This window comes from Quercus lobata, chromosome 7 (genome assembly GCF_001633185.2).
Source record: "Quercus lobata isolate SW786 chromosome 7, ValleyOak3.0 Primary Assembly, whole genome shotgun sequence".
In the NCBI taxonomy this organism is placed as follows: domain Eukaryota; kingdom Viridiplantae; phylum Streptophyta; class Magnoliopsida; order Fagales; family Fagaceae; genus Quercus; species Quercus lobata.
The window spans coordinates 15,902,793-15,924,275 of record NC_044910.1 but is presented as its reverse complement, the minus strand read 5'-3'; the positions used below and the strand labels follow the sequence as shown (position 1 = coordinate 15,924,275).

Genomic DNA, 21,483 nt, shown 5'->3' with positions numbered 1-21,483 from the left:
TTTCTACTTATTATATCTTGTATACATCATCCTTGCACTAGGGCTAAAATCTCTTTCGTACTTAATAAAATCTTAGTATTACATTTAGCAAAACAGTAGAATCTTTTACTTATCTTTCTAACCTTCAATATCGGTTGCTTGTGTCAAATAATTGATTGCATTGTTAATATTGTCTTCTATTTGCTGCAATATGGCGAAGTGTTTCTGGCTTTAACTGAAGTTCTTCGTGGGCATCATATTGGAACTAGCAGCTCTGCTTTTAAGAATCATGTCATTGCCTAATGAGGACAATATGGCTTCTCAGGTATCCCTTTCTATTCGCAAGAACACATTTTCTTTTGTGGTTGGCTTAGTTATTGAACAATGGAAGATGATAAGATTAAAACCTCTAGTTTTTTAGTTTCACATTTGATTGATTTTTCTTGCACACTACAAGATTGAAGTCCTTACTTTTCCTGGTTTTAGACCTATCTGAGACTGAAATCTGGGTAGACAAAGAGGGAAGAGTTATGTTGACCTTGTATGTAGAGCAGGGGCGGAGCCAGGGGGGGCAGTCCCCCCCTCCCCCCCGACCCGCCCAAAAAATACCTTTAGTTATTTTGTTATTTTCCAAATATTTTTTGGTTATATTAATTACTATCCAATTATATTTGTAGACGAACTTGTGTTTTGTTGTACCTGACGTTTATTACTATTAAGCGTTTTAACTATTTATTTCAATCATTGGACTTGATCAGGTAAACTCACAAAATAGTCAATCAACCTTTTTCGTTTAGTAAGTTGGCTTTTAAATTGATCTACATGTTAAAAAGGTCAATTAATTTATCATCTACCTACTGTTTTAAAGGGAGGGGTAAATTGCCTTTCATGTTAGGAGCTATTCTCTGTTTCTTGGTCCTGAAACAAAATGTTTTTTAAGCTAGTCAAAACGTTTTTTTCTCATATCACTTCATTTTTTAAATTAAGTCCTTTTTTTATTGATCTATGTGTAAAAAAAAATCATTATTTTATTGATCTGTCAGCCACATCAGCTTTCTGTGTTAGTTTGGTGATAGAATGGTGTTTCAAGGACTTAAATGTCCCGCGTTAATTTGTTTAGGAACTAAAAGTAATAAAAATAAAATGTAGGGACTAAAATGGAAATAAAGTCAAAATGTAGGGACTAAAAGTGCATTTACGCCAAATTATTATACATCACTTTATGAGTAATCAGAGATGGCCAGATTAGTCAACACATAATCATATGTACAAAATTTAGCATTGATTTGCGTGTAGTGTGTGCAATTAGTACGTGTACATAGTGTGGAAAATGTGATGTATAGATAGCAATTGAACAATTTTTCTATATCATCAATCACATAAGTTTGAAAGTGACTATCACCTAAAGAGTTACATCATATAACTCTTACATCTCCTAGAAAACACGCTTGTAATCATGTAAAAGAATTTTGATTTTTTTTTTTTCTCACTTAAGCACAATAAAAGAAATCATACATGGGCATATAGAAGATAGAAAAGAAATACCATTGTTACACATATTTTTTTAATAACACCTCGTTTTATTTTACTGTGCAAGTACTACACCTTACTGAGTACGGCTTTTATGATTTGCATACTAGTGTTCATGATTGGTGAGTAACAGTGGCGAGATGATTATTTATGCATTTCTCCTAGAATTTTCTAGTTCTTACGATCAAAATATGTGACATCAAAATCAAGATCGTTAGTTCAAAGTCTATAAATAACTCATACAATTAAGCACTATATAGTGCAAACTACCAAAGTGCAAAAGGTAGCTCATCAAAGCTAAGTAAGGTACACAAACGTGAAATGTAAATTTCATTGGTCAACCTTAATTACACACTTGGTGATGTGCAATACAATTTTTTTTTTTTAGATTTTCTTTTTTGAATTTTCTATTTTTTTAAATTATAAAAAAAAAAAATAAATAAAAAAACTTAAAGACATCCTAAACAACCTTAGAATGAAATGCATGAATGAAATGTAGAAAATAAAATCCTAAGCAAAAATATTTTTTCCAAAGGATTGAGAGTTTAAGCATGAGGACCATGTCAAATAGACTCATTTATGTTAAGTCTTTTGCATCCACACTTTCTTAGATGCAGACCTGAAGTTAGAGTTTCTACACAAATGAGATTTTTGATCTACTCTAGTATTGGCATAGAGGTCGAGAGCTTTTACCAATTCATGAATAAGTGTCATGAGATCTTGTGCTTTTGGCATAGACACTTTTGATTTAGTTGCTTACTTGCTAGCTTGCAACTTGAAGCAGTTTGGGTGAGTATGCCCTGCTCTACCACAGAAGTGACAAAACCATTGAGGCTTGTGCTATTTCTTACCTACATGATGAGTAGATTTCTTGAGTTTGGTGTCACTTAAATCTACCCTAACTTTCCTAGTAGCTAGGACCTCTTCCTTATGAATCCTAACTTCAAGTTTAGGCATATACATAGAAGGAACAAACTTGGTGGGAGTCACCACAGAAGACAAACCACTCTTAACATAGTCTAACCTAGTCTTATTAGATACAGATTTTTAAACACTCAGCATGTTATCAAGTTTAGAACTAGAAGTCCTACCAATTTGTTCTCTAGCAACAAGTAATTCACATTCTAAACATTTAATTTTTTTCAATCAAGGACATATTCTCAATCTTAACAGCAATTATAAGTTCATTAGCATCATACAATTTGACCAAAAGATTTTTCTTTTCATGTTCAAGAGTGTCTATCTTTTTCAATCCTAGGTCAACATTCATTGCATCTTTTGCTGCAATCTAGTATAGCTTGTTGTAAGTCTCTTGCAAGTCAGCATTCTCAAAAAGTTCCCCATTAAAAGGGTTCTCCTTAACAATTTTAGGTTCACCAACTACAGCAGTAGCAGTGAAAGTCATGAAATTTCCTTCTTAATCACTTTTAGACTTGTAACCAGATTCTTCATCATCACTAAGAGTAACAGTCATAACTTTACCCTTTGATTTCAAGTATGCGGGACATTCAGACCTTACATGTCCATACCCTTGACAACCAAAACATTGTTGGCCTAAAAAATTGTTACAAGATTGAACAACTTTATCTTTGGATTTTTCAGAAAAGTTGTTTTTAGTTGGTTCATTCTTCTTCACATTCTTAGGGTCAACACTATTTCGATTTCTTGCCCTTCTATTATTATTTCTCAAAAAATTTTGAAAATTTTTGGCAAGGTAAGCAATCTCTGTAGATGTGATCTCATTATCAAACTCACAATCATCTACATCATCTATAGATTTCAAGGCCATGAATTTTGACTTGTTAGTCTTAGGTAGGCCAGACTCATAAGATTGAAGGGATCCTACAAATTCATCAACAGGGCTGGTGTCCACATCCTTGTTCTCAGTTATGGCAGTGACTTTGGGTCTAAAGTCTTCAATTAAAGATCTTAAGATTTTCCTGACTATCTTAGGCTACTCATATACTTCACCTAGATTAAAAGCAAAGTTTACTATGTCATTCAGTTTGGCATAGAACTCATCAAAAGTCTCATCATCTGCCATTCTAATGCTTCTAAACCTAGAAGTCAACTATTGCAGTTTATTAATTTTTATTGCCTTGGTGCCTTCATGCAGAGTTTGCAGGATATTCCAAGCAGTATGGGTTATCTCCACATTAGAAATCCTTTTGAATTCTTCTATAGAAACAACATTGAATATCATATTCATAGCCTTTCTATTAAAGCTAGTTGCTTCCTTTTGAGCATCAGTCCATTGAGCCACAGGAGTGGCAGGTCTTTCCCAACTACTTTCCACAAGCATCCACACCCTTTCATCCAGATATTTTAGGAAGGCTTTCATCCTCACCTTCTAGTAGGCATAGTTATTCCAATCAAAGTGGAGAGGGATCACTAGTGAGTGACCATGTTCCATGACAGTAGGGGTCAAGGATCAACTTAAGGTAAAACTACCTAATCAAGAGCTAACTTGCTCTGATACCACTTGTTAGTTCATTTAGACCCTTGTATACTTAGATTGTTTAACTTAATTAATTAACCAAGTTGTTACTTAGGTTTATTACTCAGATATGGGTTAAACACATACAATCATTTACTAAGTGCAGAAAAGTAAAGAAGATAGCGATATGATGACTTAGGAAAACCAATGAAACCAACAGTTTTAAGGTAAAAAACCTGGAGAGGATTTAATCTAAACTATTCTCAAGGCAACAAATTCACTATGATAAAATGGAAGTTTTATAACAGATTTTCCCGTAAATTTAAAACTATCTTTAGTAGTACTTACTCACGTGACCACACATAGTTTCGAATCCACGAACTCTTCTATTTGAATTTGCTGAACACAAACACCCATATTTGTGACTTTGAGATCCCACTCAAAACTTTAAATTATCAACTATGTACGATCTTGTATGCAACAACTTATCTCCACCAATTCTTGTATATGGATCTTTTTTCCAATAGAGGCTTATTGAGTTAGAAGGCAACAAAAACCTCACAAATCTCCCAAGAGTAACTCACAAGACTTCCAAGAACTACTGAAATGTACTTAGGGTTTTCCTTTTATACTAGGTAGTGTTGGACACAAATCCTAAGTGTTTTCGCAGGCTTTGGGCCTAAATAAAATTATGCAGAATACGATCTTCGATTGGTCAAGCCTATCTTTGGATCGATTGAGCCTTGCAAATTTTCAATTCTTCTTTTTGCAGCTTAACTATTCTTGAATCTTGATTTAAATCATCATGAGCAATGTCTAACATTTAAACTAGACATGTTTTTGTTCTCGGTTTGCCAACTTACATAAATTTATAACCTAAACATTTATTCCTAAATATTTAGAACCTAACAATTTCATTAAAGAGACCAGTTTTCTTCCCCCCTCCTCGTAATAATCTTTGCAAGGCAGGATGAAGGAACATTCAATAAAGATAGATTTTTGTGCAAGACCTCATGATTTATACCCGTTTAGCAATTATCTCAATGTTAATCAATACTTCCTGCATATCAAATTAGTATAGAGCAAGCTAGAATACACTTCAAAAATTGAATATGGATTATAAAAACATCATTATTCTTAGCCTTACATAGCCGCTTGTAACTGTACAAGAATATTAAAAAAAAAGAAAAAAGTGAAATGTCTTAACTGCAGTATTTGCTTTCGGACTGAGAAAATAAAAAATATCACTGAATTTTGGATTCATGCTACCCTTCTATTTAGGAGTAACCGTATAAGTTGGAATTTAATAGAAAAAAAAGTGCAAATTTTAATTACTAATTGGCTGCTTCAAGGCATCATCATTTGCAACATCTTTGCAGCTAGATGGCTGGCCTTGTATTTTCTCATCAACATCCTCCAAGTTCGAAGAAGCTGCTTCATCAGCAGATGATGAACCCACTTCATCAGAGGCCTCACAACCATGATCAGAAACCAACGAGTCTGATTGCAGTGATTCGGTCAAAACAGATGATAAAGAAGGAAATGATGAACTAGGGTTAATCAAGTCAGAAATTTTCTTGTCGTCTTCCCTCATTCTTTGAGCATAAGCTTGGTAGTTAAAGCCATCTGTGTTTCGCCCACCAAATGCTGATTCCAACTTGTCAAGGTCAAAGAACTCTTCCATTATCTTCAGGCTCTCAGGGTTGGAGTAGACAAACTTCACTTTCTTGAAGGTTTTGGGCTCAATAAAAGGTTTTACCATCTATTTCAAAGGAAAATTCATTAGTTTTTTAAATTTCATGCAGTAAAGTAAGTTGATGATATTGAAAATCCAAATGATGGCTTTCTTTAGAAATCAAGTTAAGCATAGGAAACGAAGAAGTAAAAAATTTATTAAATCGTTATAAATACAAGAAGCATACAAATAGTACATTTGAAAATGTAAAAAGGAATTCATGGTCTAGAATTTCAAGGGGGAAAAAAAAAAAAAAAAATCATGGACACCACTATAAGCTCACATCCAGTCATACAAGTTCCATAACATATTTTTTTTAACCTCAAGAGTATAAAGCTCAACAGCATTGAAATAGATATTCCTCCCCCCCTATTGATCCACATTAGAAAGAGAAAGTTGTGATACACCAAGCTATGCTTTAAATTGCCCAAACGATCCTTTCCAACCAAAGTACAAATTAATTATAGAAGACAAAATTTGCAACTCATGAGCATCTAACCAATGAAATGGAATATCTCAGCTGTTTCCTCACTGAAGTTACACATACAACACCAGTTCACTAAATTCAAGCTTATAGGTTCTAAGTTCTAACAACCAACCATAAGCAATCAAATGCAACTAGAGAAAAGACCTGTGGACCACTACAATAGCTTGAGTCATCAAATAAAAAATTACCAACAAATCCTTGACTTCTACAATTTTTAAAAATATTCAAATAAACAAAACCAGCAAAAAACTGATAGCCTGTCTGTAATGCTTTAAATGTTTTGCACAAGGATCATTGTCCCCTTGATAAACTTTACCATGATGCACCAATTTGCACACAAGGAGCATCTTTACAGTTTCTCAGCAATAATGTGGGAAAAAGCTACTAACACAGCTAAGCAAAGAAATCATATTCTCAACTCTCTATCATTGAGAGTTCAAGTAAACCTTGGATTCAAAGTCTCTTCTTTCCTGACCATTCCATGTAAATTTCAACCAGTAGATCCTTATCCTCTTCAAATGTTAAACAAAATGTTATAAACAAACCTGACAATCCTCCCAACCAAAAAGTTGAGAACCATAATAAAGCATGCCATCCCTACTTGAAAGTTATTTTCCTGATTTCATTATCGCATTACTAGAAATAAGATCGTCCACCAACCAGTTGCAAACTATAATATCTTTTCACTTTTCCACTGAATAAATAAAACTATTCTTTCCTACAAATGCTCATGCTAATGCCATACTCACATATTATCTTTTAGCTTATAAATCAGAAGACTTTCCTCTAACAATCTGGTACTTATTTCAGTATTGTTTCTTAAATAAAAAAAATTAGAGTATGTGCATATACATGAAAACTAACCCATTGCTTTATTTCTGATATGGTAAGGGATTTCTCTTAAGCTTGAGAATCATTAAGAAGCACAAAAGTTGAAGTTAAAAACAAACTCATCCTAATAATAAATACATAAAGAGTCTAGAACTTTCCCTTTTTGCATGGAAAATAGATGAAAAGAGTCAGATGTTCAGCTTTCAATATAAACATATAGCTAAGACCGACAGCTTAGAAGCAATTGAAATGATAAAAAAAAAGGAGGTACATCATGACATACCGTCCAAAAAGACTCAAATACTTTTGGTGGATTATAGAGAATTCCAAGTCCCAGTCTCTCGGGGTAAAAATCCTGCAGGATATGAGCTGTTTCCCGAGTCACCTTAATTGATATGCTTGATGTTTTCCACCCTTGAAAATCAATTAGCCACACCATCTGCTCCTGATCTGAGTTCAGGCTTAGTATGGCATTTTCCATACAATAAACCAGGTACCTGATCTGCCCACTTGTTGAGTTTGTATTCTGACATGGTAAAAGAAAAAGGTGCAATCAAATAGAACAAGATACATTCAACTGTAGAGGCCAAAATGAGAAAGAAAAAGAGAAACAACAATAACACTAACACAGATGTCCGAGAATTCTTGTCATGCTATTTAAACTACCTGACAACCAGGTCGCATGACAAGAACAGTCCTCCCAAGCTTGTCAAAGTAATTAGCTCTGTATATTTTTCCTGTCTCAGCTTCATGAGCAACATCCTCCTAAAAGCATTAATAATACCACCTCCAATAAGCACATAATGAGCAACAAAGCTTATATACTATTCTAATTTGCAAGTGCATCTGGGAGAGTAACACTAGTGCATAAGTGGCATCGCCCAATCACTCGCAACATATTAGGTAAAATCAAACTCTAAAATGGATGAAGCACAAAAACGAAGAAAAAAAATACGGAGTTACAGATTCTTACTTAAAATACATGCCAAAATCAACCCTCCCCACCCCCCCCCTAAATAAATAAATAAATAAAAACAATTCTTTCAGCAATTTGTCCAATTCCAAATCATACCATCTACCCCTTGATGTGGTCATAACCTAAGAAGCATGAACACGTGATATTGACATAGACACAACACGACATGGATATGGCAATTCTTAAGAAATTAGGACACAACACTGTGTGGGGACACAACCATTAATAAATATATTTTTGGGTATAGTTTGTTTATTTATATGCATATTTTATGTTTATTTTAAAATTTCAAAAATAAATATCATAATCTTACAAAACATATCCAAAATCAAAGAAATTTTTTGAAATATTTTTTTTTCTCCCAACACAATGAGGACATGCATGTAGGAGTGTCCTTGGTGTGTCAGATGCGTACACATGTTTAATATAAACACAATGGAGATTTTGGAGTGTTAGTGCTTCTTAGGTCATAACTCATCAACATTTAGAGGAGCAAAGCTGTAGGGGATGGAGACATGGAGTAAAAGGTGTCCAATTTGGGAGTTGCATTTCCATTGAATTGATTCCAAGCAAGCTTAGGTGTTGATTCCTGGGTTTCTATCATGCTTAGTGCTAATTCCAAACAGCCCTAGATACTGATTTCTAGGTTCTATTTTTCTATTTCAAGCAAACCCTAGGTGTTGATTCCTAACTTCCATCCCTTTGTTTTATTCTTCCTTTATTTTTTCAAATGTAAGTCTCCTCTAGAACTTATTGTCCTGCATCAAATCCAATACCAATCTTCTTGTTCTACATCAATCCATTAGCCACCTCTCTCCAACACCAACAATGAAGACATTGTTACCAAAAAAATATGACATCAGCCAATTTAGAGTTTATGTCCTGCATCAAATTTGGTATCAAATCAAACATTGATCCATTACTCACCTCTCTCCAACACCACCAACCAGGACAACATCACCAACAACAATGATATGATATAAACCAATTTGAACCCATGCCCAAAAACCTGAAATCACCCCAAGCTACCCAGATCTCACCACCCTGGTCACCCTTTCAGCCCCAAACCTCAACCACAACAACAATCAAACCACCACATTCCACCTTGAATGTAAATAGAACAATCCAGGAAAAAGGGAAAAAGACTGTCATCATCATTGAGGATAGATTCAGTGTGCACAGCCCCCATGTGAATTCAGTCATAAAAAACCACAAACAATACCCCACAGCCACCAGGTCCCAATTTCCAGCCCAAGCATTGCCGCACCAAAATCCACACACCCCTACAGTCAGCCAACACTCAAATTGCACAAAACCCCCATGACCAGTCCACCAAATCCACCCAATAGCAGCATCATGAGCTCAATTGTGAAAGCCCCATCAGGAAACCCAAGCTGCTATCCCTAAGTGCTAGTCCCCAAGCCACCTCCCCCCGACGCTCCACATGCAATGCCATACATCATCCAAAACCATTTACTTATACACCAGAATGAAAAATGAGAGGGAGGGAAGGACAGGGAAGGGGCAACCCTACTGAACTGATCCTACTAGTTTTGTTATGACAAGTAGCAGCTCTGCAAGATATGTGCATGAAGAGTCTCCTCATGACACATTTATAATACTCAGTTGGATCTTATAGCATTTTTTTGGATGTATAATAATCTGTTTTAGTGTTTAAAGACGATGCATAAGTTTTTAAGATAGAGTGGATGATACATAAATGTACCCTTTAAACCAAAACAGAAAATTATAGAACACATGAATACCCATCGGATCTTCTCTGGCTTGTACTCAAGCCTCCATTTCAAGGTTTCTTTCAACATCTTCACTGCCTTCTTTGTATTCCAGTTTCGAGCTCTAAGAAACCTCAATATTGATGCATCCGAACACAGAGTTGGAAGCTTATCGGCAATTGGACCAATCATTTTTCTGATTTCATTGATCTGAAGGAGAAAGAGAAACAATTATTTCTGACTTCACCTATTCCCTCACAAAATATTTTTTTCTCACTAATTCATTTATCATGCTAAGATATTATTTCTACCTTCCTCCATGGTGAAAGAGAAATTGAAGTCCATGATGCAACATTTGAAATTCAATTTAAGCATAAACAAACATATATGAGCTAATTATAAGGAAGGAGGCATAATAAAAAAATTCTTGAAAACAAGCTTCAATCTATAGCACAAAAACCTAGATGGTCTAGGCAATCATTATTCCTTGCATAGGAGTCAGTTTTGGGAAAACTAGAATGCCTTGCCTCCAGCAGCTGTTGACAGCCTACCAGATATGCAAGGTAATGGTTTTTGTGTCTGAATTGTTTAACATTTCTAAATGAAGAAAGGTTATCTATGTGTGAAATTACAAGATCAATTCAGGATGAGGTACCATGTTGACTGTTGTATGCCTTTTGCAAATGATATCATTTTAGTAGATGATACTAAAATGGGAGTTCAGGCTAAGTTGGAAGTTTGTAGGGAATTTTTAGACTTTAGAAGTTTTATACTAAGTAGGACTAAAAATGAGTTTATGGAGAGTGAATGTTTGATAAAATAAAAAATAGGAATGGAGGGTTAGTAAAACATGATAGTCAGGAGAGGTCAAAGAATGACTACTTTTGGGGTGTGTGTATATACATATATATTATTTTCTTTTAATATCAATAATCCATAAGGATAGGGATATGGAAGATGTAGCTTATAGAAAAGAATAGAGTGGGTAAAGTGGAGAAGTGCATCAGAAGTATTGAGTGATTGTGGAATACCTGCTAAGAAGGAAAATTCTATGGGGTTGCTATAAAACTATGTTCTCTCATACAAAATGTTGGGTTGCTAGGAAGCAACATAAGCACAAGATGAATGTAGCTGAAATGAGAAGATTAAACGGTTGAGTGGGAATACTAGGAAAGATAACATAAAGAATGAAGTTCTTTGTTCAAAGATAAGGGTGCCTCTTATTGGTGAAACGATAAGGGAGAGTTGCTTAAGATGGTTGGCGATGTGCAATGGAGACCAATTAGAGCACTTATGAGAATTTCAAGTTGGAAGTGACAAGAGGTAGAGGGATACTGAATGGCCAACTCTCACAAACCAAATAATCACATTAGGAAGAAAACCGCAGACCAAGAAGCTAATCACAAATGAAACACTCGTGGAACAAGATAAACATGCATGGCCATGACAACATGAAACTCAGCCATATTGTCTAATCCTGAACTAAGGAGGGCTTAATCTAATGACAATAGTTTAATATGGAAAACCAGTTGAGACATAGTTATGGCCAAATCCATAAGACACCCAAGAAGCAACACTGTTATTAAACTGCCCCAAATTTTGATTTTGATTCCCAAGTGTGATATGTAAAAGATAAATGGAGAGGTTTCCATTTTTGCAGTGATATCCACTATTCACTGCTTCAACAGCAGGTTTCCAATTCATGAGTACTACAGCAGAGTAAACAACAATAAATTGAAAATTAAAGTCAAATAATACCTTGGCATGCTGTTCTTCGGGAGACAATGTTTTCTCAGTTAAACTTCCCCGCCACTTTTTGGAAGACATCTTTTCAAATTTCAACGAGTCCACAGGAGGCTGAAAGAATTTTAGAGAATCAAATCAATTGCACATCTGTTTTATTTTTGATGGCTTGTAATGGCAAGGTTAATAGCATAATATATATCATGTTCATAGACTGAAGTGAACAAAACTTGTAATTTAAAAAATTCAACATCACTTCAGTGATGATGGAATGCATCACCAAACTAATTTTCCTCATTAAATAGACCTATTACCATATGAAAAAAAAAAAAAAAAAATCCATAATTGTTAAGAAATTCAACATCGGTAATCATGGATCACCACCAAATTATTTGTCCTCACTAAATAGATTTAATAAAAGACAATTAGCAAGCATGCCTGGTTCTTCAGAAATAAAATACAATGGGATGAAACTAATAACATTTCCAGTATACATACCAAAAAAATGATCTCAACGTATTTAAAAAAATTTCGCCCAGGTTTTATGTTCTGTTGACAGAATAGATTCGTAGGGCCATTTCATTCAAGACTTGGACTCTAAGAGAAAGGAAAAGCTAAAGATTCATCAGTCTCAATTTTACCAGCAAAATGTAAAGATTAAAGTGCAAGGTGGCTGGGTTATAGATAGGAAAAACTTGAAAAATCTTAAAATAAATATCATCAAATTAAAAGAGATTCTTTATAACAAGAAAGCGTGATTACTTACAAATTTTACATACAGTGACAAAATACTCTAAAACAAAGTACCAAAACTGCATTTTTCTGAGAATCACAGAACTATAGTATATATCAAATTAATTAATAATGGGAATCATTCTTTGTTCAATGTATCCAAAATCCTTCTAGCTCTACACTAGAGTCCTGACTTGCATCAATTCAAGATGCAAAAGGGTCTTCTATTCTCTACATGCTTCTTAGAACCTCAGGCGATTGTTTACACCAAAACAACAAGAGACCTTCTCAATGTAATTTATTCTGTTCTGTTCTATATCAAATTTTAGGAAAAAAAGCATATAAACCATAATTCATTCATTCTAATAACTGACTTACTTTTCAGTGTTATCTCTTGCTCTTTTGCACAACGACAATTTGCCACGAACACCGTTTATTTTCTAAATAAAAAACACATATACACAGAATTTTAGATTCTAAAAATAAACAACATAAATAAAATTGAAAAAACAGAGGGAGAGATGTGAATAAAAATGGTTACGTGAAGAATTAGAATTAAGAGAGTTATAATTGTAGACCGTGTGTGTAGTTAGTAGAAAGAGAGAGGTGGGTGGATTAATAATAAATAATCAATCAAAAAATATCTAAAAGTTAAGGAGGGAATACCCAAAATCTGCCGCTGAGTTATTTGAATCCAGAAAAAAAAATAATTCAGAGCCTCAAAATTTTTTTAATTTTATTTTATGTTGATTATGATTTTGATCGTGATCTTGATTGTGGAGTTTTTTTGACCAGAAGTGTAGGAAAAATAAGGGTGGGCTTAGACCAAAAAGCGGGTACGGGAGAGGGACACGTGTGGCTGTGGCAGCTATTACTCTACCAATCACAGTAGAGTAATTTTTTTTTTTTTGATGGGTAGAGTAATTTATTTGTTTCTTGTTTTACACGTAAATTACTTCACTCCAATCCAATTATCCATACTTTTCCCAACGCTACAACTACCACCACTATTTACATATATTTTGGTAACAACTTAGAACGTTGTAAGAGGTGGTGTAGATGCACATTCACGTGGCAACTTGCCATAAAAGTTGTGAACTTTGTCCGGGTCTTAACATTTTTCTTTCCTCCAATGACTAAAAATGTCCTAACTTTTATAAAATATATGGGAAATGTTAATAAATTCTTTAAGGGCATTTGTTAGTAGACAATTAATTTTTTTTTTTTTTTTTTATGAAAATGAAAAAAAAAATTTAATGATTTGACAATTTTTTTGTTTGTTTGTTTGTTAACCATTACCATAAGACTTGAATATAAAAGAATATCCACATTCAATTAAGGAAAGAATGATATAAGCAAAACACACAAATTATTTGGATTCCGTCTCTGCTTCATGGTTTTTCTAGCACATTGTTTTGTTTTTTTTTTTAATTTTTTTAATTAATTAGAGCAATGGCATGCAAAATTATTTTTGTTTATTTTAGTATAAAAATTTATTATTCTTTTTTATTTTACACAATTACTTTTTAAAAATACATTACATTATTTTTTCTAAAAACTATTTCAATAAAGTATGTATTCTTTATTTGCAATTTCGCATCACTTTTTTAAAACTCACACAAACACCAATCGAAAAAGTCAATTGAGAAGAAAATAAAATATGTCTTTACACATAAACAATACTCATGTAAATTTACATGCATTTAGTCATTTACATGGCTACTTTTAACTGTGGACAAGATAGATATAATTTTAGACAAAATGATGGCTATTTTAGCTATGGACAAGATAGGCAAAATTTTAAACAAGTAAACAATGGATTGTGCAACTTAAGAAATTATGTATTATTTAAGTCTTTATTTTTGAGTAATTTGTAATCTTTTTCTTTTATTTGTATTGAAAAAAAGACAAAGACAATTAATACTTTTATTATTATTATAATTATTGTTGTTAAGGTAAATTACATATTTAATCTCTATCTTTCACAGCATATTTCATTTTGGTCTCTAAACTTTTAATTGTGTTAATTCGGTTTCTGACATTTTAGTGTCTTGTTAATTTAGCTCTTATCGTTATCTCTTTGATGAAAATTGCTGATGTGGCTAACGGCCAAAATAAAAAATTAGTTTCCGTTGATGTGGCAATAAACTAATTTTTAATTTTAGCTATTAGCCATATCAATTTCCGCCAATGAGATAACGGCAAAGACTAAATTGACATAACACTGAAAATTTAGGGACCAAATTGACACAATTAAAAGTTTAGGGACTAAATTGAAATATGATATAAAGGATAGAGACTAAATATATAGTTTACCCTTATTATTATTGTTTTTGTTGTTGTATATATATATTTTTTTAATTTTTTATGCTTGCAAAAAAATACCTTGTTGTTGTTGTCGTCATTGTCATCGTTGTCATAGATATATATTTTTAATTTTTAATTTTTAATCCTTGTGAAAAAATACCCGATCAATCTAACTTGTAACTTGATTGACCCAACTTTCTTGCAACCTATTTAGAGCAACTTATTTTTAACCCGAACTCGATTTGCCAAAATTAGCTCATTTATACCGTTCAATGGCTAAAATGTCATATGGTAGAATAATAGACCAAGATCTAGTAATAAAAGGACACCAATGGTTTTTTGAGATGATAAAAAGATAAAAATTAACTAAGTTAATGTCTGTGATTTGAATCTCATCATATTGCTCTACCACCACTGAAGGAAAATATCATTACTTATTGAAAAAATTGTTATGACCTAGATTCCATAAATTTCATATCCTATCCTATCTATCCCAAAAATATAAAATGAAATCTAAAAACACTGTTCTATTTTTATTGAAGAAATCAACTTCTGATTGTCTCTCACGTTATCCTCCATAATATAATAGAGTGAGGTAGTTATGTAGCAAATCATAACTCATTCAAATAAGTTTCCTGGATTCGTTGTGCTTTGTATTTTGTATTTAATGGTTACAGGTTGGGTCCAAAAGCCCAAACGTCCTCACCAAACTGATTGGGCCCATAGCCCACAAGTGTTGTTATTGCTTTTTTGGGAGAACCTACACTACACCAAATGGGTTGAAAAGCCCATAATCGATCACTCCACAAATTGGGTCCAAATGCCCAAACCTCTTTCAGTTCACGGATCAAGTTTTGAAAGCTCATGACTTCACTCTATCAAAGCCCCAACAAGCTGTAACAAGAACTTATGGTAGAGATAATTTTGATTGTTTCAGATTACTGATTAAGATGAGATTTGTTCTGGCGTGAGCTACAGAGATGGTGTTATCAGTTGATTTATCAAAGGATTAAATTAGGTTTTAAATAAAATATGTGGACAATTTGGTAATTGATCCTATCATTACAACGGTAATATTTATTAAAGTGCTTTGGCTTTTGCAAAAGCAGTTCCTGGTTGTCCACACGATAGCGATTCATCATTTACATTTCAAAATGCAACTTTTTTGGGAAAGCACTTTTTGAAACTATTACCAAACGATTATTTTATATTTTCGGCCTCAAAAAGCGCATTTTGCCTTCTAAAAGCCAAAACAAACGCAAATTATTTTGCACACGTCATTCAACCATTGGACAATTACACAACTTATGTGTTGATGCTGTTATGATAACTATAAATTCTCCCAGGCCAATTCAGTTTATCTCTTTGTGAAGAAGGGTAAGTGTTTCTCTGAAAGATTTTCTCTCAATCACCTTCTTTGGTATTCACACAGAAAAGAACAATGCATGTACTCAATAGGGTTTAGTGTTTAACTTTAATTAAGAAATAGAGGGTATTATATCTAAGTTTTACCATTAATTAAATACCATTACTTATTGATAAAAAAAATAATTATGAATAAGACTCAATAAGTTTCAAATATGCGAAAATAATTCAGAGTGAAAGATCTTAGAAAGGACACGAGCTCGATCTCAGTTCATTCACTACTGAACTTCTACCACCCATATGGTCTAGCCGCTATCAGACTCAAAAGTAGTAGTGTCTGATTCTCCATTCTGTGTTCTATCCCAAAAAAGAAAAAGGAAGTCTAAAAACATTGTTCTATTTTCATTGAAGAATTTTACTTCTAATTGTCTCTCTCATGTTATCCTCCATAATAAAATAGAGTTGGCCAATTATGTAGCAAATCATAACTGTTCACATAAATTTCTCACCTCGTGTGCTTTGTATTTTGCATCTATATTAGGAAATAAGACAACTGGTTCTTTATTATTTCTATAGAGATGAAGCAGATGAAGTTCATTGCAAGAGTGGCGATATTTGACATTTCAACATGGGTCGTTCTACCGTACCCCTCCAAAAAAAAGGGGGGTACGGTACCCCCTAAATCTGCACCCTCCATTTAGTGTTGTTTTAATCTTGACCGTTGATGTAATTTTAATGGGTTTTGGTTACCGGTTAAACAGGTTTTATATATAAACCAAAAATTATAACATTCATCAAACTTTTCTCTCTCACGTTTGCTTCTCTTTCGTCTGCTTGCTCTGTCTCAGTTTGCCTCTCTAAACAAAACCCTCAAATCACAGCTAAAACCATACAGGAACCAGACAGCCGTAGCCGCACACCCACAACTTCAAATCGGCGGTGCTTCTTCTCATCCAATCCAACTCGTCGGCGCCGCTCTCTAGTATCTCTCGCGTTCTTTGCATCTTTGTTTCTCTCTCATGTTCTCCATTCCTCTTAGATTGTTTCTTCTTGCATTCTCAGGTGAAGGTTTCTTCAAAGATGAAAATCGTTTTGATATCTTAAAGGCAAGGATCAAAACAATAAAATTCTAATTTCAATGTCGTTGTTTTGTTTCCTTTTTTCTTTATTTTTAGGATTACCCATTTGAAAACATAGATATATGAACTCTTTATTTCATTGATTTTCTTGTGGGTATTGTGTATGGGCTGGGTGAGGTGGAATCCTCAATCTTCTTCATGCAGTTTGTGTTGTTTTATTGTATTTTCTCTGTATTTCATTCACTCCGGTTCTATCGCCCTATGTTTGTGTTGTTTCGGTTTGTGGGTTCAATTTCAATGAGTTCTTTGGGTGTTATCTTGGGTTTTTGTGGCTATGAATTTTAGAGGGCTTTTCAGTGGGTCTTTGGGTATTTGATTTTTATGATGAACCGTGGTTATTCAATGGGTCTTTCTGTTTTCTGTGGGTCAGTGGGTTTTCATTGGGTCTGGGATTTTTCTATTGATCTCTCTTGTTCTATCGTCTCTTTATGTTGCTGTGAACTAAACTTTTTTGTTTATATTTCCTCCATGGAACAATTACAAGTTGTAGAGAAATTTTGTTTGTTGTGTTATTTATAGGATCAACAACCAATGTGTGTATGTGTTTCTTAATAAAGATTCTGCTTGATTATTGCAATAAAGAAACAGGAGTAGCAATCTTAAACTTTTTTATCACATAATGTTTCTTGCTTTTAATTTGTATTATTGATCTTATGTCATTAACATACATATTCATAACCCAATCATTTTATGGTACTTGATATACTGTAAAAGAAAAAGAAAATTACTTAAATGTGATATACAATTTTTGTATGCCAAATTTCAATTTCTTTTTATTTTTGACTAGTAATTGGAATAAGGACACGTCCAATTAAGTCACAAGATTTGTGTACATTCATTGTGTTGCTATTTGATCTGTTTGAAGGGTCTTGAGTATGCATGTGAACAGTTTAGTAGTAGAATAGGCATGTATATTCACAATGGACTTCTTTAAATGGAGATGCAAAATGAGGCAATTAAAATTTCAACAAATAGTATTTTTTGTTGTGATAGGTACCCTAAAAAATGTTTAGGGATGCACACGGGCAGCCTACTTGTTTATTTGACTATCTTGTGTGGAACTTGTGTGTCAACTGGGGTTATGAATTTGAAGTCTATTTGCAACTTCTTGGCATGCTCCTAAATGTTTAATAGCATTTGGAGAGGATTAGCTGCTACCATTGATTCAAGATTTAAGGGTGAGCATATGCTGTATGAGGATCATGGTGACAAAGTTATTATTTTTGCAAAGCCTTTCTCAGATGAACTATTTTGGATGAAATCATTTTCAAGGTTTTCAAGCTAGGTGCTCTTTGAATAATTGTCAATTAGTAGGTAATTTGCAATACTATGTTGGCTTGGTAGTCATTGTCATCAGAGTGGGTTCTATGCTTCAAACTGTACCATCCAAACTGAGAAAGCTATAGCAGGAAACACTTTAAGCTGTGTTTTCAAGTGGGTAACCTAGTTGCTTTGTTTGCCAATAGAATGACCTGCTAAATAGATATGTTAATGTCTCTAATTTTATATTCAGTAGTTTACTGTTTACCTTGCTATAATTAGGTCTGATTCATTTAAACTTTTAAGAGAATACACTCAAACCTCTTTATAGTTGCTCTGTTTCCAATACAGTCAGGTGACATCTACACTAAATTGGTATGATGAATACTGGTGATGTTTTGAACTAATATGAGATATTGGGAATCAACCTCATAAAATAGTTATATTCAAGGATATCAAGGCTAAAGAAATTTGTAAAACCACATTTCAGCTAGTATTTACTTAGTTATTAGTGCTTTCTCAAAAAAATAAAAATAAAGTTATCGGTAGAAAGCCTTTCCTTCTATATTTATTTGTTGACACTTGAGATTTTTTTTGGATTGAGTAGTCAAGCTGGTTAAGTACAGTACAATGTTATATAAACTTAAATTCTTATTTTACCATTCTTTTCCTTTCTAATAAACTTATTAAGTTGTTAAGAGCTAATGAGTAGGATGAGGGAATGGTCAGATGAGTGAAGGTCTGGAATAGAGCCTTTCATGAGCTTATTATGTGCTTTGATGGTCCTATCTACAAATGAATTCTTTTTTCCTTGTAATTGTAATTTGTCATACACAGAACACTTGGTTCATGGTTCATTATTTTAGATTTGTAGTCTTGGGAGAGTTAATTCATCAAATATTTTTCACCCCCAATTTTATAATCTGCTAAATATATTACCCCCTCAGAATCTTACTGCTCCATATGTTGTACACCTGAAAATCTTGGCTTTTTAGCGCCTTAGTTTTTGAACTATTATGTTAATTGGCATATTATTGATTTCTAATACATTTTCTACACTTGTAAATGGACAGCGAAGCCAGTCATCTACCAAAGTTGGAACGTTCAAGGAAAAGGTGGATGCCATCTATTGGCAAGATATTTGCGGACTGTTGTTAAGCATATACAACTTATGAAAGAGCAAATTACTTTTAGTCGTTGGAAAAATGGAGCTACAATGGTATTGATTCTAATGTGATATTATAGAGTTTTAGCCAAAAAAAAGTTATTGGGCGAAACTTAATTCATTTATGCATAGACTTTATCTGTGTGTTAAAAGAATGACATTTCCATTGAAACAATTAATTTTTGGTCTATATTATATCTTAAAATGCTGCTATAGGAGATTTACTAAGATGTTGGTTGTTTTAAAAAAAAAAAAAAAAAAAAACTTGAGTCTATAAATGCCAATTCCAATTCCACTAGGATAAAAATAAAAATATATACAAATTAGTAGAACCTGAGCCTATACAACTAGAGTTCACCAAGGTGTTCTATGGGTATTTCAGTCACTTTCTTGGTTACAATGTCATTTCAGTCATTTTTTATGTTCTAAAGGTATTTCAGTTATTTTTTAGATTTAGAGAGTATTTCAGGTATTTTTTTAGGTTTTAAGGATGATGGGTAATTAAAAAGTACATATATTGTCCATAGGAGTTGGTCCAAAATATCCATGTCCAGAAAGGAAATAGGAAAGAAGTAACACCAAGAAGGAGGAATGTCGTCTAGGATAAGAGGCAAGTCGTCGATGGACAAAAGATCATGGATGATCAGCACTTAGTAAGTTCTAAGATGGTTTTTGCAAAACAAGAACGGTTGCACCATCCATTATTCCGAGATATGGGGTCAATTCCCCGAAATTCGCTCCATTCTCCCTACTAAGTCCACCCATCTCCCATTATATTAGTGACACCTAACAAGTAAACCCACTCCAAACTTTCTATAAAAAGGGACCAAGTTTCACCAAGTTAAGGAAGGTATTCATTCACTTTTCATACTTAAGTCATTGGAAGAAATACTGGCTTAACTGTCGGAGAGTTCTTGGCTGGTTCACCCCTGTCACTATTGATAGACTTTCAATGGTATTTTGGTCATTCTTAGGTTTCAGGGGCATTATAGTCATTTTATAGGTTCTAAGGGTATTTTGATAATTTTAGAGGGAATTGGGGGAATTTTGGTCATTTTTTAGGTTTTGAGGGAATATCAATCATTTCAAAGGTTTTTGGGGTCATTTTGGTCATTTTTTAGGTACTAAGGGTATTTCAGTCTTTTTTAAGTTTCTAAGGGTATTTTTAGATATTCTCTAGGTATAGGGGGCATTACGGTCATTTTCTTTTCTAAGGGCATTTTGGTCATGTTTTAGGTTTCATGGTTATTTTAGTCATTTTTTAGGTTTTATGGTAATTTTGGTCATTTTTTAAGTTTCAAGGTCATGTGGTCATTTTTTTTTTTGTCTTAAGGGTATTTTGGTCATTTTTAGATTTCATCGTTAATTCGGTCATTTTTTAGGTTTTATGGTAATTTTGGTCTTTTTTTAAGTTTCAAGGTCATTCAGTCATTTTTTTTTGTTCTAAAGGGTATATTGGTCATTTTTTAGGTTTCGTGGTTATTTCGGTTATTTTTTAGGTTCTAAGGGTATTATGGTCATTTTTTTTTATGTTTCCAGGATATTATGGTAATCAGTGAGAAAAAAAAGGAACTATCAATTTTGACATATACTTGTCATCGTCCCTATATGTATTTTAAACCATTTCAATGTGGGATTGTCATCTTCATCCTTATTTTTTGCTACAAACATATATATAAAGAAATAAGTAAGTAAAAAAGTGACTTCAATGGTGGGCCCAAATGTAAAAGTACGGTCAGATATGATATTGGTACTACCTAATGTGATGATGGAATAGTCAAATGTGAGAAAAAAAAATAAGGGAACCACTAAATGTGACAAAAGTACTATCAAATGTGATGTTGGTATTGTCGAATGTGATAATGGAACCATCAAATGTGAGAAAAAAAAAAAAAAAAAAGGAACCACCAAATGTGACTAAAGAAAAGTCACATGTGATATTGGAATTACACAATGTGAGGATGGAACCGTCAAATGTTAGAAAAAATAAAGGAACTGCCGAATATGACAAAAGTATAGTCACATGTGATATTAGTACGGAACAATGTAAGGATGAAACCGTCA

General features: G+C 33.3%; 1 protein-coding gene across 2 annotated transcripts; it reads right to left on the bottom strand.

Annotated features, from left to right (window-relative positions):
• Positions 1–5,173: 5,173 nt before the first annotated feature.
• LOC115953305 (phosphatidylinositol transfer protein 3-like) lies at positions 5,174–12,958 on the bottom strand. Of its 2 annotated transcripts, none has more exons than XM_031070908.1 (7): positions 12,850–12,958; positions 12,562–12,623; positions 11,467–11,565; positions 9,742–9,918; positions 7,666–7,764; positions 7,283–7,525; positions 5,174–5,708 (listed from the first exon to the last, which is right to left on the bottom strand). In XM_031070908.1, the coding sequence occupies exons 3-7, from the start codon at positions 11,533–11,535 to the stop codon at positions 5,274–5,276; spliced, it is 1,023 nt and encodes a 340-aa protein (XP_030926768.1). In that variant the 5' UTR covers positions 11,536–11,565; positions 12,562–12,623; positions 12,850–12,958; the 3' UTR covers positions 5,174–5,273. The 2 variants fall into 2 exon arrangements, with proteins under 2 accessions (XP_030926768.1, XP_030926769.1); XM_031070909.1 differs by lacking the exon at positions 12,850–12,958 and adding an exon at positions 12,725–12,819.
• Between the last annotated feature and the right edge of the window lie 8,525 nt (positions 12,959–21,483).